The sequence below is a fragment of the Triturus cristatus genome, chromosome 8, assembly GCF_964204655.1.
Source record: "Triturus cristatus chromosome 8, aTriCri1.1, whole genome shotgun sequence".
Classification (NCBI taxonomy): domain Eukaryota; kingdom Metazoa; phylum Chordata; class Amphibia; order Caudata; family Salamandridae; genus Triturus; species Triturus cristatus.
This window is the reverse complement of record NC_140591.1, coordinates 1067814548-1067832794: the sequence shown is the minus strand read 5'-3', so window position 1 is coordinate 1067832794 and position 18247 is coordinate 1067814548. Positions and strand designations below refer to the sequence as shown.

Genomic DNA, 18247 nt, shown 5'->3' with positions numbered 1-18247 from the left:
GCTGCAAAGAGAGTGCATGCTAAATGTATTAGTGCTTAGGTATTGGCTGAGTGATAGAATACGTAGATAGTGCTGAATGGTTGAATGGAGAAGTGCATGGGACAGACAGAAGGATTCCTAGACAGCATAGGTACTAACTGAGTATTTAAAAGACTGTATCAAAGCTATGTAGCTGATTAGAAGTCTGCATGCATAGTGCACAGAATATTGTAGGTGTACTAGTATTGGTGTGTCTATGGTTTCGAGAATGGTAGTCTGTATTTTAGGGTGTGAGGAGGTGCATCAGATGATCACGAAGATGATGTCATGGCATTTGAGATGTCATCAGTGATGTCACTGACCATGTAATGAATGATGTCATATGTGACATCATCAGCAGGGCATTACTTTAATCCAAAAAGCTGGCGGCCATATTGGCCTGGTCACGATGTGAAAATTCCGGAATTGATACAATAAAGAAAAGAAAACAAGTGTTAATATGCACACAATGTCATTTCAGCATATCATGCCCTGTGACCGTCATACCTGTATGTTCGTCAACGTGACATATTCAGAATAAACATACTTAGAATTGCAAACATCAACATAAACAATGGACTACACATTACTTTAAAGTGAAAGGCTATCGGTCATATTAATCTGGGCACGTTGCGTATTATAATGGTTCTTACACGAAAGAAAAGGAAAAAAAGGGGTGTTAATATACACACACTATACCTAAATAAAGTTCTAGCGATTATAGTTCCATTCCATTCACAGCTCATTAGAGACGTCATGAGTGATGTAACTGACCATGTCATGAATGATGTAATGTCTGAGGTCATTAGCAGTACATTGTGGGGGAGTAAGTTATAGTTAGCTCAGGTAACTATAACTGCTGAATTTCACTGGTTGTGAATGAGTAAAATCTGAGTCTAACTATACCGTCCCTGCAATCTTTGTTTTTTTCAGCAAATTTCTAGTTTTTTTTTTAACGTTAAGTGAGATGCATATCACAATGGATGGTGGGGGGTTGGAAGCAGGGCCTGGCATTGTGCTGCCCCCACCCAAGCCAGCAGCTCCTGCCTTCCCTCCTCCTAGCCATCCATTGTCCATGTCCGTGTCCCTGCTCCCTTATTACAGCCCTGTGTGGTCGTTGTTCTGCCACAGGCCTTCCCGCCTTCTCTGAACAGTTAGCTTGCTGCCCCATCCACCTCCTCCCTATCCTCTGTTGTCTGAATCCATGGACTAGCCTCCTCCCTCCTGCCATGCATGGTCTGATGTGCTGCCACTGCCCTCCATTTAGCATGATGTACCAGTCCACTCCTCCTGCCCTCCATTGCCCAATTCTATGCCCCATCATTGACCTCCTGCTTAGCCTCTGTGCTTAGCTTGCTGCCCCTATTCTCCTTCCCCCTGCCCTCCGATGTCTTTGTGCATGCCCCTGCTCTATCCTATTTGCCCACCATGTTCCATGGACCTGCCACTCTTATCTACTATGAGTGTTATGTTGAGCTGCCACTCCCCCCCACCTGCCTAGCATTGTCGGATGACTGTAACCTGTCCCTGCCACTTCCACCCCGTCTGTCCACATTTCATGCCCCTATCTCCTTCCTCCTGTCCTCCATGGTCCATTTTACTGCCACACCCTTCTGCCCTTCCTGGTCTGTTGTGTTGCAACTGCTTCTCCTGCCTGCCCCGCGTGGTCTGTTGTGAGGCCCCTTCCTCTGAACTCTCTTGTCTGTGCCCAGGTCCTGACCCTCCCTTCTATCCTCCATGGTCCTTTGTGCATGCCCCTGCACCCTTCTTCTTGCCCATCATAGTCATTGTGCTGCCACTAACCCTCCCACTTGCCATGCATGGTCTTTTGTGCTGCCACGGCCCCTCCCACCTTCCCTGTGTGGTCAGCTAGCTGCCCCTGACCCCCTCCCACCTTCCCTCCATGGTCTGTGTGTATGCCATCATAGTCTCACTGTTGCTCTCCGTGGTGTGTCTTGCTTCTAGTGCCCATCCTGCCTGACCTTCATGGTCATCTTGCTGCTCCTGCCCTGACACCTTGCCCCCAGCCCTCTGTTTCCATGTGCAGATCCCTATTCCGCCTCCTGTCTTGTCTGTTACATTGTAATGCCTCTGATCCATCCCTCCTGCCCTTTATGGTCTGTTATGCTGCCGCTTTCTCTCCAGTCTGTCCATTATGGTCAGCTAGCTACCATTGCCTCTTTCCCCTTTGTTCTCTGTTGTCCATGTGCATGGTCCTGTCCCCTCCCTATTGCTTTCTATGGATTGTTGTGCTGAACTCCCATCCCGCATGCCCTTTGTGGTGTATTGTGCTGCTGCAAACCCTGATGCCTGCCCTGTAGGGTCAGTTTGGTGCACCTCTCCATGTCACTCCTGTCCTCTGTTATCTGAGTCCATGTCCCTACCCCAATTCCTCCTGCCTTCCATGATCCAATGTACCATATTTGCAAACATTTTGAACTTGGTAAGAGGGAGATTTTGAAAAAAAACTGGGATATTGATTTTCCCCTTTGAGTTACATTGAAAAAGAGGAGATTGTAGACAGGAGACAGATCAAATAAAGCCCATTTGAGCTTAAAAACATTGGTCGTTTCCTGGCTGAATCGGGTCTGTTGGCATGTATGGTTGTACTACCACTGCCTCTTCCTTCTGCCCACAATGGTCTATTATATTGCTGCAGCCTCTCTTGCCAGTCCTGTATTGTTGATTTGTTGCCCCTGCCCCCCTTTCCACTGCCCTCCATAGTCTGTTGTGCTGCCACTGCCCTTCCTGCCTGCCCAGTGTGGTCAAATTGTTGCCCCTGCACCCTCCTACCTGCCTTCAATTTTCAGAGTCCGTGCCCCTGGCCTCTGCCTCCCAACAGTATCCTAATGAACAACTAGATTGCTAACATTCAAAATTTATTACAAAAGTGTGGAACGCCTGACGTCATCTTGATGTAATCAAAACTATAATACCTAGAGCATTACCTTTAGAAATTACATATATGAGAGGGTCTTATTTGCATCAAAATTATGGTTAGTGCTCTAAAAAAACTAAAATGAGGACATATTTTCTGAGTTTTCAAATAGCGACAAAGCACTTTTAAATTATTTGTTATCTTTATGTTTTTTTATCCAGTTGACCACTTGATTAAATGTTGCATTTAGGGGAGAGGATGTGGTGTTGCTTCCATAGCTGCAGACTTTTCAACTGGGGAACCAGGTTGGAGTTTCTGCTTCAGCTCGACATTCTGTGATTCTAGTCAAATCACTTAATCTCCCCATGTCTACAACCAAAATGAATTTGTTCTTTTGTGATGTTATCAATCCTCATGTAAAGCACTCCAATACCTGACAAGTCTGCACTATATAAAACTGCATAAACACAAAAAAAGTGTTTTGCACACTTCTGTCATTGGGCTATACTTGGGCTGCATCTGGGTGATATTTGGGCTACATTTGGGCTCTTTTGTCTCTGGTGGCCATCTTGGGAGATTTATTTGTTATGAAGTTTCCTAATTTCCTCATTTACTGCAGTCTCTTCAGTAGGAAATGCTTTCAGTTTTTTACTTTGATTCCATCAAGAAGGTATTCAGATATGTCACACATTTGCAATAACTTCTGAATGTTAGCACTCTAGTTGCTCATTAGATCACTGTAGTAAAGCTACTGCTCACCAGGGAAGTCTGCTGCTCGTATTCAAAGTGCATGTTTCAGTCTACATGTCAGAATGTTTTAATGAAATAGAAGAGGATTTGAGAAGTCAAAATGAGTCCTAATTTTTCTTTCTGCAGCACTAATCATAATTTCTATGGCAACATGAACCCCCTCATTTTATTCCTTTGCAAATTAAATGTTTTAAGTGTTACCACGTTATTCCAATCAAGATGGCTTCATGTGTGCCATACTTTTGTCCTAAGTAAAACTGTTAGCACTCTAGTTGTTCTTTAGAACACTCTGGGACATTCTGTAATTGAGGTATACTTGGGCTACATCTGGGTGATATTCGTGCTACATTTGGGCTCTTTTGTCTCTGGTGGCCATCTTGGGAGACATATTTGTTATGACGTTTCCTAATTTCCTCATTTACAACAGTCTCCTCAGCAGGAAATACTTTCAGTTTTTTACTTTGATTCCATCAAGAAGGCATTCAGATGTGTCACACATTTGCCATACATTCAGAATATTAGCATTCTAGTTGCTCATTAGATCACTGTAGTAAAGCTACTGCTCACCAGGGAAGTCTGCTGCTGGTATTAAAAGTGCATGTTTCAGTCTGCATGTCATAATTTTTTAATGAAATAGAAGAGGATTTAAGAAGTCACTCAAAATGTGCACTAATTGTTCTTTCTGCAGCACTAATCATACTTTCTATGGCAAAATGAACCCCCTCATGTTGTTCCTTTTTAAATTAAATGTTTTAAGAGTTACCACTTTATTCTAATCAAGATGGCTTCAGGTGTGCAATACGTTTGTCATAAGTAGGACTGTTAGCACTCTAGTTGTTCCTTAGAACACTCTGGGAAGCTGCAGTAGGACATAAAGGAATCAACTGACAGTCCCTGCCCTTGTTGGATGTACATGTTTTACTGAGAATGTCAGACTTCATTCTCACATGACTGAGAAAGATAATGTGAATTTACAGAAAATATGCTCTCAGTTTAGCTTATAGATCACCTTCCAAACCTCTGTGGGAAAAGCATGAGAAAATAGTTTTCTTTCAAACATGATTCATGATATCCCAGCAGAAGGCTTTTTCACATGGTAAAATCACCTTAGAACACACCACAATTCCTCAAATGAGTATGGTACCATCAACAAATTATTTATAATGTAACTAAAGTCTTAAAACCTTCTGTTGACTGCAATGCTTTTTAATGAGGTGCTATCATGTATATTGGTCCCAAGATGGCTGCCAACACTTCTTGGATGAAGTGCTGACAGCCAATCAGATCTCACGATGAGCTGTGTGGTTAGGCTCCGCCCAGATATATATGTGATTTTACTTTTGATTTTCCCAGGAATTACTGAACAGATTTACACCATTTAACCAAAAGGCACGACTCTGAACCAAGGGCTACTTTTTCTCCAAATTTGGTGTAATTCTGTTCAGCAGTTCGGGCTGTAGGTGCGACTAAATGTTCCTATGGAAAATTGCATGGGGAAAACACCTTTTGGGACCCCCCTTTTTTCTCAGCCCCCGCTTTATGAATCACCCCGAGACTTTCTGGATAGGAGTAGACCGGAGCTGGCCAAAAGTTTTGAAACTTTTGCGAAGATTCGTCAACCGGCGTCAAAGTTATTGGGAATAGAATGTTGCGGATTTCCTATGGAAAATAGGTCCTAACTATAACTACCTGCTGGCGACCGCCAGTAGGTAATATATATATATATATATATATTTTCACTAAAAAAAACATAGGTTTCAGGGGCGTTATAGTTAGCTGGACTTTTCACTCATACAAAACCATTGAAATTCCCCCGTTATAGTTAGTTCAGCTAACTATAACTCGCGCGCCCACAATGCACTGCTGATGACGTCACATATTACATCACTCATGACATGGTAAGTGACATCACTCATGACATCACTGATGACATCTCAAATTACATCACTGATGACATCATCCAGTGAATGTGTGTTTTTCTGAAAATTAAATATGTTTTATATATGTATATCTCAAGGTCGATGGAAGAATAAATGGGTATAAAAGTGTCTAAATGGATGATTTGTTTTTGAAAAATTGATTGTATAACTGACTGATTAAGTGTATCTTAGTGAATACATGGCTTAGTGAGTAATGTTTAAATATGTAAATATCTGTATCAGTCTTTCACTTTGTGTATAAGTGGCTGCATGGGTTGGTGAGTAGCTACATGAGTGTCTAGGTAGGTTATTAGTTGGTTTTTTGAGTATCAGTATGAGTGTCTGAGTGTCTGTATGGTTCGGTGAGGGGTATTACGTAGTGCATAGGTGCATGAATGAGTGACTCACTGTTTGTATGCGTTGAAGATAGCATGTGTGCAGGACTGTATGGGTGCATGAGTGTGTGTATGGGTATGCTAGTGAGTGAATGACTGTCTCAATAGTGTCTTTATGAGCAACTACATATGTTTTAAACTAGTATATGTTACTATTGGTGTATATAAGTCAGTATATGTGATAGTGAGAGATTTGAAGAGTTCCTGTATGAATAAGTATGTGTTTCTATAAGTGATTGTTTAAAAGACTAAGTATGTGTAAGTTTCTGTAGAAGTAAGTGTGGTGGTGTGTGTATAACTGTATATGCAAGTAAATGGATGTTTGATTCTTTATTAGCATGAGTGACTATGTATGTGAGTAACTCTGGATGAGTGGCGTTGTGTAACAGGACGTTTAGGTGTATGAGTACATATGATGAGTGAGTGCATGTATGAGTGACTGTATAGGACTGTTGGTGAATGAGTGGATGTGTATGTGGATCTTAGAATTACTGAATAGGTTGTTGTAACTGGTATTGGTATGTCCATTGTTTTGAAAATGTTAGTTTCTATTTTTGAATGTGTGTATCAAAGGTTATATTAGGGTGAGAAGAGGTCTGCCACTCTATCACAAGGATGATGTCATCAGTGATGTCATCAGTGATGTCATTTGAGATGGCATCAGTGATGTCATGAGTGATGTCACTGACCATGTCATGAGTGATGTAATATGTGACGTCATCAGCAGTGCATTGCGGGCGCGCGAGTTATAGTTAGCTGAACTAACTATAACGGGGCAATTTCAATGGTTTTGTACGAGTGAAAAGTCCAGCTAACTATAACACCCCTGAAACCTATGGTTTTTTCTGTGAATTTCTAAGGTTTTTTAAATGCTAATTCATAACTATAACGTGCCTGAAACCTATGTTTTTTTCAGTGAATTTCAAAGGTGTTTTAAATGCTAATTTCTAACTATGCCTACAGAGATAGGACATGTGAAGAAAGAAGAAAAAATGCACAGAAAGAAAAAAAAATGCAGAAAGAAGGAACAGAAGTCCTCAAAGATGAGGAAAAGTGCAGGGAGAAGGATAACGTGCAGAAAGAACAAACAGAAGAGCAGAAAGAAGCGTTGCTGCAAAATCATCCTGTACCCTCAACTTTTTCAGACGGATACTGGTGGTAACTGAGTCTGACTAACCAGTCCTAGAGCAAGTGCTATGTTTAAAGACACTTAGAATACAGTGAAACCCCTACATACACTGGGGAACACTATGCGTTGGGGTCCCCCTGTGATTAGCATGACCTCCTCTGTAAGCCCCTAGTATATAATAGGACAGGGGGATTAAAACTACCTCTTAAAACGCGCCACAGGGCGTGTTTGCACACGTCACCTCAGGCCACGTCCCTTCCCTTCCCCACTGTCTAAACAAACCCTGTGGCCGTTTTAAATTGGGAGATTAAGTCCCCTTGAATCCTGAGGGTCCCTAGGATCCAGCTAGACCACTGGGTACCTCCAGTAAGCGCCACAGAGCTGCGTTGCAGCGAGATCTAAAAGGGGGCACGGTCTAGACCACCTCTCTGCAACGCTGCACAGTGGCGCTTACTGGAAGCACCTGGTGAACTAGTTGGCCCCCAGGGTCCCTTTGGATTGAAGGTGAATTATTTACCCAACTTAAAAATAAAAGACCGGCATCCCGCCGGAGGCCACGTCCCCTCCTTGCAGCACTCTGCAAACGCGCTAAGGGTCCCTGGGGGGGTGGAGGGTCAGGGGGTGTTTCTGCCAAGTGAGCCCAGAGTCACAGTCACAAAAGTGAGATTATGCTGCATACTTTTTAAGTAGTTCGCACAGACACACGTTTTAAAAACAATAAAGTTCCTAATACCCACCTTCTCTGAACAGTTAGCTTGCTGCCCCATCCCCCTCCTCCCTATCATCTGTTGTCTGAATCCATGGACTAGCCTCCTCCCTCCTGCCATACATGGTCTGATGTGCTGCCACTGCCCTCTATTTAGCATGACGTACCAGTACACTCCTCCTGCCCTCTATTGCCCAATTCCATGACCCATCATTGACCTCCTGCTTAGCCTCTGTGCTTAGCTTGCTGCCCCTGTTCTCCTTCCCCCCTGCCCTCCAATGTCTTTGTGCATGCCCCTGCCCCATCCTTTTTGCCCACCATGTTCCATGGACCTGCCACTCCTATCTACTCTGAGTGTTCTGTTGAGCTGCCACTCCCCTCCCACCTGCTTAGCATTGTCAGGTGACTGTAACCTGTCCCTGCCAACTCCATCTTGCCTGTCCACATTAGGCCTGGGCTAAAATTCCGTTCCGCTCGCGGAAATTGCGATAATTTGACATTTTCGCGTTCCGCGGAGAGCGTGAAAATGTCAAAATTTCCGCAATCCGCATCTTACCGGAAATGTTTTTCTTGCTCATGCTGTAAAAATATACATTCTCGCGTGCGCACGATCGCCTTACCTGAATCCCCGCTTTCGCCAACAAGTTTTCCCGATCCCGTAGCCTTCTCCACGAAATGTTGGATTGTTGGTAGCCATTTGCGCTGTTTCGCGACAGTTCACGCCCGCATTAATGTCATTTGTCGCGCAATCACGTCATTCTTCGCGTGATCACATCTTTCTTCTCGCGATCAGGCACCATGAGAGTATGAGATGATTGAGATCTCGCGCCCGTGAGCAACCGCATGGGTAAGTAAGAAAATACCGCGAATGGGCGGGAAAAAAACTTCTGTGTCTTCGCGATATTTCTGGGTGTTTCCGGAGATTTTTAACATTTTCGCGATAGTTTGCGAAAGTGAATTTCGCAAATTCCGCCCACCCTAGTCCACATGCCATGTCCCTATCCCCTGCCTCCTGTCCTCCATGGTCCATTTCACTGCCACACCCTTCTGTCCTCCCTGGTCTGTTGTGCTGCAACTGCTCCTCCTTCCTGCCCCGCGTGGTTTGTTGTGAGTCCCCTTCCCCTGAATTCTCTTGTCTGTACCCAGGTCCTGACCCTCCCTTCTATCCTCTATGGTCCTTTGTGCATGCCCCTGCACCCTCCTTCTTGCCCATCATAGCCATTGTGCTGCCACTAACCCTCCAGCTTGCCATGCAGGGTCGTCTGTGCTGACACATCCCCTCCCACCTTCCCTGTGTGGTCAGCTAGCTGCCCCTGACCCCCTCCCACCTTCCCTCCATGGTCTGTGTGTATGCCATCATAGTCTCACTGTTGCTCTCCATGGTGTATCTTGCTTCTAGTGCCCATCCTGCCTGACCTCCTTGGTCATCTTGCTGCTCCTGCCCTGCCCCCTTGCCCCCAGCCCTCTGTTTCCATGTGCAGACCCCTATTCCCTCCCTCCTGGCTTGTCTGTTCCATTGTAATGTCCCTGATTCGTCCCTCCTGCCCTTTATGGTCTTTTATGCTTCAGCTTTCTCTCCTGTCCATTATGGTCAGCTAGCTACCATTGCCTCTTTCCCCTCTGTTCTCTGTTGTCCATGTGCATGGTCCTGTCCCCTCCCTATTGCTTTCTATGGATTGTTGTGCTGCACTCCCGTTCTGCATGCCCTGTGTGGTGTATTGTGCTGCTGCAAACCCTGATGCCTGCCCTGCAGGGTCAGTTTGGTGCACCTCTTCATGTCCCTCCTGTCCTCTGTTATCCAAGTCCATGTCCCTACCCCAATTCCCCCTGCCTTCCATGATCCAATGTACCATACTTGCGAACATTTTGAACTTGGTAAAAGGGATTTTTTGAAAAAAAAACTGGGGTATTGATTTTCCCCTTTGAGTTACATTGATAAAGAGGAGATTGTAGACAGGAGACAGATCAAATAAAGCCCATTTGAGCTTAAAAGCATTGGACGTTTCCTGGCTGAATCAGGTCTGTTGGCATGTATGGTTGTACTACCACTGCCTCTTTCTTCTGCCCACAATGGTCTAATATATTGCCACAGCCTCTCTTGCCAGTCCTCTTCTATTTCATTAAAAAATTCTGACACGCAGACTGAAACATGCACTTTCAATAACAGCAGCAGACTTCCCTGGTGAGCAGTAGCTTTACTACAGTGATCTAATGAGCAACTAGAGTGCTACCATTCAGAATTCATGGCAAGTGTGTGACACATCTGAATGCCTTCTTGATGGAACCCAAGTAAATAAGCATTGAAAATGCAATAGGTCTCGCCCTCGTTTAAGTTAAAGCAATTCTGTTTGAAATTAGGTGTTTTTTTAGCTTTGCTTTTATTAGTGTAGAGAGGTAGAGGTACAGAGGTAGAGAGTAGTAGAGAGTGAGGTAGAGAGAGGTAGAGAGGTAGAGAGTAGAGGATGATTAATAGAGAGTAGAGAGAGAGAGTAATAGAGAGTAGTAGAGAGTAGTAGAAAGAGTAGCAGAGAGTGAGTAGTAGAGAGTAGTAGAGTGAGTAGTAGAGAGTGAGTAGTAGAGAGTGAGTAGTAGAGAGTGAGTAGTAGAGAGTAGTAGAGAGTGGGTGGTAGAGAGTGAGTAGTAGAGAGTAGCAGAGAGCAAGTAGTAGAGTGAGTAGTAGAGAGTATTAAAGAGAGTGAGTAGTAAAGAGTAGTAGAGAGTGAGTAGTAGAGAGTGAGTAGTAGAGAGTAGTAGAGAGTTAGTAGTAGAGAGTGAATAGTAGAGAGTAGTAGAGAGTGAGTAGTAGAGAGTGAGTAGTAGAGTGAGTAGTAGAGTGAGTAGTAGAGAGTGAGTAGTAGAGAGTAGTAGAGAGAGAGTAGTAGAGAGTGAGTAGTAGAGAGTAGTAGAGAGAGAGTAGTAGAGAGTGAGTAGTAGAGAGTGAGTAGTAGAGAATTAGTAGAGAGAGAGTAGTAGAGAGTAGTAGAGTAGTAGAGAGTGAGTTGTAGAGAGTGAGTAGTAGAGAGTAGTGGTAGAGAGTAGTAGAGAGTGAGTGAGTAGTAGAGAGTAGTAGAGAGTGAGTAGTAGAGTGAGTAGTAGAGAGTAGTAGAGAGTGAGTAGTAGAGTGAGTACTAGAGAGTAGTATAGAGCGAGTAGTAGAGAGCAAGTAGTAGAGAGTGAGTAGTAGAGAGTGAGTAGTAGAGAGTAGTAGAGAGTGAGTAGAAGAGAGAGTAGAAGAGAGTGAGAAGTAGAGAGAGAGAGTAAGAGAGAGTAGAAGAGTAGTAGAGAGTGAATAGTAGAGTGAGTAGTAGAGAGTAGTTGAGAGCGAGTATTAGAGAGTGAGTAGTGGAGAGTGAGCAGTAGAGAGTAGTAGAGAGTGAGTAGTAGAGAGTGAGTAGTAGAGAGAGAGTAGTAGAGAGAGTAGTACAGAGTGAGTAGTACAGAGTAGTAGAGTGAGTAGAAGACATTGAGTAGTAGAGAGAGAGTAGTAGAGAGAGAGTAGTAGAGAGTGAGTAGTAGAGTAGTAGAGAGTGAGTGGTAGAGAGTAGTAGAGAGTAGTAGAGTGAGTAGTAGAGAATAGTAGAGAGTGAGTAGTAGAGAGAGTAGTAGAGAGTAGTAGAGTAGTAGAGAGTGAGTAATAGAGAGTGAGTAGTAGAGAGTAGTAGAGAGCGAGTAGTAGAGAGTGAGTAGTGGAGAGTGAGTAGTAGAGAGTAGTAGAGAGCGAGTAGTAGAGAGTGAGTAGTAGAGAGTGAGCAGTAGAGTGAATAGTAGAGAGTGAGTAGTAGAGATAGAGTACTAGAGAGTGAGTAGTAGAGTAGTAGAGAGTGAGTGGTAGAGAGTAGTAGAATGAGTAGTAGAGAGTAGTACAGAGTGAGTAGTAGAGAGTGAATAGTAGAGAGTAGTAGAGAGAGAGAAGTAGAGAGTGAGTAGTAGAGAGTGAGTAGTAGAGAGTAGTGGCGAGTGAGTAATAAAGAGTAAGTAGTAGAGAGCAGTAGAGAGAGAGTAGTAGAAAGTGAGTAGTAGAGAGTAGTAGAGTAGTAGATAGCGAGTAGAAGAGAGAAAGTAGTAGAGAGTGAGTAGTAGAGTAGTAGAGAGTGAGTGGTAGAGAGTAGTAGAGAGTAGTAGAGTGAGTAATAGAGAGTTGTAGAGAGTGAATAGTAGAGAGTGAATAATAGAGAGTAGTAGAGAGTGAGTAGTAGAGAGAGTAGTAGAGAGTGAGTAGTAGAGAGTAGTAGAGAGTGAGTAGTAGAGAGTCAGTAGTAGAGAGAGTAGCAGAGAGTAGCAGAGAGTGAGTAGTAGAGTAGTAGAGAGTAGTCAGTCAGTGTCAGTCAGTCAGTGTCAGTGTCAGTCAGTCAGTGTCAGTCAGTCAGTCAGTGTCAATCAATCAGTATCAGTCAGTGTCAGCCAATCAGTATCATCAGTCAGTCAGTGTCAGTCAATCAGTGTCAGTCAGTGTCAGTCAGTCAGTCAGTGTCAGTCAGTGCCAGTCAGTCAGTGTCAGTCATTGTCAGTCAGTCAGTTTCAGTCAATCAGTGTCAGTGTCAGTGTCAGTCAGTGTCAGTGTCAGTCAGTGTCAGTGTCAGTCAATCAGTGTCAGTCAGTGTCAATCAGTCAGTGTCAGTCAGTCAGTGTCAGCTAGAGCAGCTCTGCTGACCTGGTTCTCTGGCTCTAAAGCAGCTCTGCTAACCTGGTTCTCTCCCTCTAAAGCAGCTCTCCTGACTTGGTTTCTCTGGCACTACAGCAGGTCTGCTGACCTGGTTCTCTGGCTCTAGAGCAGCTCTGCTGACCTAGTTCTTAGGCTACTGAGCAGCACTGCTGATCTGGTTCTCTGGCTCTACAACAGCTCTGCTGACCTAATTCTCTGGCTCTAAAGCAGCTATGCTGACCCGGTTCTATGGCTCTAAAGCATTTCTGCTGACATGGTTCTCTGGCTCTAGAGCAACTCTGCTGACCTGGTTCTCTTCCTCTAGAGCAGCTCTGCAGACCTGGTTCTCTCCCTCTAAAGCAGCTCTACTGACCTGGTTTCTCTGGTTCTACAGCAGCTCTGCTGACCTGGTTCTCTCCCTCTAGAGCAGCTCTGCTGACCTGGTTCTTAGGCTCTAGAGCAGCTCTGCTGATATGTTTCTCTGGCTCTAAAGCAGCTCTGTTGACCTGGTTCTATGGCTCTAAAGCAGCTCTGCTGACCTGGTTCTCTCCCTCTGAAGCAGCTCTCCTGACTTGGTTTCTCAGGCACTACAGCAGGTCTGCTGACCTGGTTCTCTGGCTCTAGAGCAGCTCTGCTGACCTAGTTCTTAGGCTACTGAGCAGCACTGCTGATCTGGTTCTCTGGCTCTTCAACAGCTCTGCTGACCTAATTCTCTGGCTCTAAAGCAGCTATGCTGACCCGGTTCTATGGCTCTAAAGCATTTCTGCTGACCTGGTTCTCTCCCTCTAGAGCAGCTCTGCAGACCTGGTTCTCTCCCTCTAAAGCAGCTCTACTGACCTGGTTTCTCTGGTTCTACAGCAGCTCTGCTGTCCTGGTTCTCTTGCTCTAGAGCAGCTCGGCTGACCTGGTTCTTAGGCTCTAGAGCAGCTCTGCTGATCTGTTTCTCTGGCTCTAAAGCAGCTCTGCTGACCTGGTTCTATGGCTCTAAAGCAGCTCTGATGACTTGGTTCTCTTGTTCTAGAGCAGCTCTGCTGACTTGGTTCTCTCCCTCTAAATCAGCTCTACTGACCTGGTTCTCTGCCTCTAGAGCAGCTCTGCTGACCTGGTTCTATGGCTCTAAAGCAGCTCTGCTGACCTGGTTCTCTGGCTCTAGAGCAGCTCTGCTGACCTGGTTCTCTCCCTCTAAATCAGCTCTACTGACCTGGTTCTCTGCCTCTAGAGCAGCTCTGCTGACCTTGTTCTATGACTCTAAAGCAGCTCTGCTGACCTGGTTCTCTGGCTCTAGAGCAGCTCTGCTGACCTGGTTCTCTGGCTCTAAAGCAGCTCCGCTGACCTGGTTCTCTCCCTCTAAAGCAGCTCTGCAGGCCTGGTTCTCTGCCTCTAGAGCAGCTCTGCTGACCTGGTTCTCTGGCCCTAAAGCAGCTCTGCTGACCTGGTTCTCTGGTTCTAGAGCAGCTCGTCTGACCTGGTTCCCTGGCTCTAAAGCAGCTCTGCTGACCTGGTTCTCTCCCTCTAAAGCAGCTCTGCTGACCTGGTTTCTCTGGCTTTACAGCAGCTCTGCTGACCTGGTTCTCGGCCTCTAGAGCAGCTCTGCTGACCTGGGTCTCTGGTTCTAGAGCAGCTCTGCTGACCTAGTTCTTAGGCTACTGAGCAGCACTGCTGATCTAGTTCTCTGGCTCTACAACAGCTCTGCTGACCTGGTTCTCTCCCTCTAAATCAGCTCTACTGACCTGGTTCTCTGCCTCTAGTGCAGCTCTGCTGACCTGGTTCTATGGCTCTAAAGCAGCTCTGCTGACCTGGTTCTCTGGCTCTAGAGCAGCTCTGCTGACCTGGTTCTCTGGCTCTAAAGCAGCTCTGCTGACCTGGTTCTCTCCCTCTAAAGCAGCTCTGCTGACCTGGTTTCTCTGGCTCTAAAGCAGCTCTGCTGACCTGGTTCTCTCCCTCTAAAGCAGCTCTGCTGACCTGGTTTCTCGGGCCCTAGAGCAGCTCTGCTGACCTGGTTCTCTGGCTCTAAAGCAGCTCTGCTGATCTGGTTCTCTGGCTCTACAACAGCTCTGCTGACCTAATTCTCTGGCTCTAAAGCAGCTATGCTGACCCAGTTCTATGGCTCTAAAGCATTTCTGCTGACATGGTTCTCTGGCTCTAGAGCAACTCTGCTGACCTGGTTCTCTCCCTCTAGAGCAGCTCTGCAGACCTGGTTCTCTCCCTCTAAAGCAGCTCTACTGACCTGGTTTCTCTGGTTCTACAGCAGCTCTGCTGACCTGGTTCTCTCGCTCTAGAGCAGCTCTGCTGACCTGGTTCTTAGGCTCTAGAGCAGCTCTGCTGATCTGTTTCTCTGGCTCTAAAGCAGCTCTGTTGACCTGGTTCTATGGCTCTAAAGCAGCTCTGCTGACCTGGTTCTCTCCCTCTGAAGCAGCTCTCCTGACTTGGTTTCTCAGGCACTACAGCAGCTCTGCTGACCTAGTTCTTAGGCTACTGAGCAGCACTGCTGATCTGGTTCTCTGGCTCTTCAACAGCTCTGCTGACCTAATTCTCTGGCTCTAAAGCAGCTATGCTGACCCGGTTCTATGGCTCTAAAGCATTTCTGCTGACCTGGTTCTCTCCCTCTAGAGCAGCTCTGCAGACCTGGTTCTCTCCCTCTAAAGCAGCTCTACTGACCTGGTTTCTCTGGTTCTACAGCAGCTCTGCTGACCTGGTTCTCTCGCTCTAGAGCAGCTCGGCTGACCTGGTTCTTAGGCTCTAGAGCAGCTCTGCTGATCTGTTTCTCTGGCTCTAAAGCAGCTCTGCTGACCTGGTTCTATGGCTCTAAAGCAGCTCTGATGACTTGGTTCTCTGGTTCTAGAGCAGCTCTTCTGACTTGGTTCTCTCCCTCTAAATCAGCTCTACTGACCTGGTTCTCTGCCTCTAGAGCAGGTCTGCTGACCTGGTTCTATGGCTCTAAAGCAGCTCTGCTGACCTGGTTCTCTGGCTCTAGAGCAGCTCTGCTGACCTGGTTCTCTCCCTCTAAATCAGCTCTACTGACCTGGTTCTCTGCCTCTAGAGCAGCTCTACTGACCTTGTTCTATGGCTCTAAAGCAGCTCTGCTGACCTGGTTCTCTGGCTCTAGAGAAGCTCTGCTGACCTGGTTCTCTGGCTCTAAAGCAGCTCTGCTGACCTGGTTCTCTCCCTCTAAATCAGCTCTACTGACCTGGTTCTCTGCCTCTAGAGCAGCTCTGCTGACCTTGTTCTATGGCTCTAAAGCAGCTCTGCTGACCTGGTTCTCTGGCTCTAGAGCAGCTCTGCTGACCTGGTTCTCTGGCTCTAAAGCAGCTCCGCTGACCTGGTTCTCTCCCTCTAAAGCAGCTCTGCTGGCCTGGTTCTCTGCCTCTAAAGCAGCTCTGCTGACCTGGTTCTCTGGCTCTAGAGCAGCTCTGCTGACCTGGTTCTCTGGCTCTAAAGCAGCTCTGCTGACCTGGTTCTCTAGCTCTAGAGCAGCACGTCTGACCTGGTTCCCTGGCTCTAAAGCAGCTCTGCTGACCTGGTTCTCTCCCTCTAAAGCAGCTCTGCTGACCTGGTTTCTCTGGCTCTACAGCAGCTCTGCTGACCTGGTTCTCGGCCTCTAGAGCAGCTCTGCTGACCTGGGTCTCTGGCTCTAGAGCAGCTCTGCTGACCTGGGTCTCTGGTTCTAGAGCAGCTCTGCTGACCTAGTTCTTAGGCTACTGAGCAGCACTGCTGATCTAGTTCTCTGGCTCTACAAAAGTCCTGCTGACCTGGTTCTCTCCCTCTAAATCAGCTCTACTGACCTGGTTCTCTGCCTCTAGTGCAGCTCTGCTGACCTGGTTCTATGGCTCTAAAGCAGCTCTGCTGACCTGGTTCTCTGGCTCTAGAGCAGCTCTGCTGACCTGGTTCTCTGGCTCTAAAGCAGCTCTGCTGACCTGGTTCTCTCCCTCTAAAGCAGCTCTGCTGACCTGGTTTCTCTGGCTCTAGAGCAGCTCTGCTGACCTGGTTCTCTGGCTCTAAAGCAGCTCTGCTGACCTGGTTCTCTGCCTCTAAAGCAGCTCTGCTGACCTGGTTCTCTGCCTCTAGAGCAGCTCTGCTGACCTGGTTCTCTGGCTCTAAAGCAGCTCTGCTGACCTGGTTCTCTCCCTCTAAAGCAGCTCTGCTGACCTGGTTCTCGGCCTCTAGAGCAGCTCTGCTGACCTGGGTCTCTGGCTCTAGAGCAGCTCTGCTGACCTGGGTCTCTGGTTCTAGAGCAGCTCTGCTGACCTGTTTCTTAGGCTCTAGAGCAGCTCTGCTGACCTGGTTCTCTGGCTCTATTGACCTGATTTATCTAGCTCTACAGCAGCTCTGCTGACCTGGTTCTCTACACTCACGATGCATGCACCCGACTTCGCGAAAAAATATAAAAAAATAGTATAGGTTTATTATAAGTACAAATATATTATTTTTATGAATATCTTAGATAATTTAGATTTTTCACAGCCTGGTGGGCAGAAAATCTGGATTTTATTAAGGACACAGAGGCCAAGATTATGCAAATTCTCCTTTGTTGCCACAGCTCAGCAGTAACAATGAAGAGAATATAGAACTTCAGTAACATTCCAATAATCCAGATTTTCTGCCCACCAGGCTGTGAAAAATCAAATTTTAAGGCACGACACGGAGTCCAACATTATGCAAGTTCAAAGTGAAGCAAGTACATTATCAATCACATTATTGATTGGTCTGAAATAACAACTCTTAAACATGTTTTCATTTGACCAGTCAGCTGCTCTAAGGATATCCCGTAGTCCTCCACCTAGCATAAAAGCATTAGAAGCAGAAGTGCCTCTTATGGAGTGCGCACCAAAAATAGAAACATCAACACCACTTTCATTCATCACTTCTTTAACCCATCTAGCAAGCGTGAGAGAAGAAACTCCCTTATGAGGAGATCTGTAAGAAATCAACAGTTGAGATTCATTACCTCTAAGACTTACCGTCCTTTTTTTATACTCTTTGAGACAATTAACGACACATAGACTTTCATTAAGAGGAAAGAAAGGGTAGAAAATAGAGGAAGACATAGTTTTGGTTCCCTTCTTAAGTTAAAAACAAACGCCCGAGGTTGGTAAGACCTGTTAGAAACATCTAAAGCCTTAACATCTGATGTTCTTCTGAAAGAAACCAAGCAAAGTAATACAGTAAGTTTATAAGAAATGCATTTGAGAGAGAGGTTAGCGTTATCTCCCCAAGAAGAAATAAGTTGTAATACCAATTTAACATCCCATAACGCTGAATATTTTGCAGTTGGAGGATTAAGAATTCTCATGCTTCTCTTAATCTTTTTTGTTAAAAGGTTTTGCCCAACTGAGACACCATCAACTAAGGAATGACCTGCAGCTATTGGTGATCTATAGACATTAACAGTTCTATAACTTAGGCCAGAAGTGAAGAGTTCAGATAGATAATTAACCACGTGTATTAAATCAGTTGAAACGGGATCGTAGTGTCGTTGAAGACACCAGCGAACCCATTTATTCCGAGCCAATTGATATGCTTTCCTTGTTCCAGATGCCCAAGACTCAGATATGAGTTGGAAAGCATGTGCCGAAATGCCAGGGATTTGCCATTGTCGTCTGAAATCTTCCAGGCCGTCAGAATCAGTAGACCTTGGTCTATGTGAGGGTGAGATTCGCTGTGAGGACCCAAGAGTAATTTCCCGAAGGGGGTAGTAGAATAGGGAAGTCCACAGCCATCTCCAAGATGAGAGAGAACCATGCCTGAGACCTCCAAAGGGGGGTTATCACCACCATGTTCTGCATGTATCGGCGAGCGTGTAAAAGAAGATG

General features: G+C 45.8%; 1 protein-coding gene across 1 annotated transcript in view; it reads left to right on the top strand.

Annotated features, from left to right (window-relative positions):
- The window catches only part of LOC146805386 (zinc finger MYM-type protein 1-like), a 120587-nt gene extending 102765 nt beyond the window's left edge, over positions 1-17822 (top strand). Inside the window, exon 3 of the mRNA XM_085623796.1 lies at positions 17755-17822. Within this exon, the coding sequence (XP_085479922.1) occupies positions 17755-17822 (68 nt within the window). The remainder of the gene's footprint in view (positions 1-17754) is intronic.
- The last annotated feature ends 425 nt before the right edge of the window (positions 17823-18247 follow it).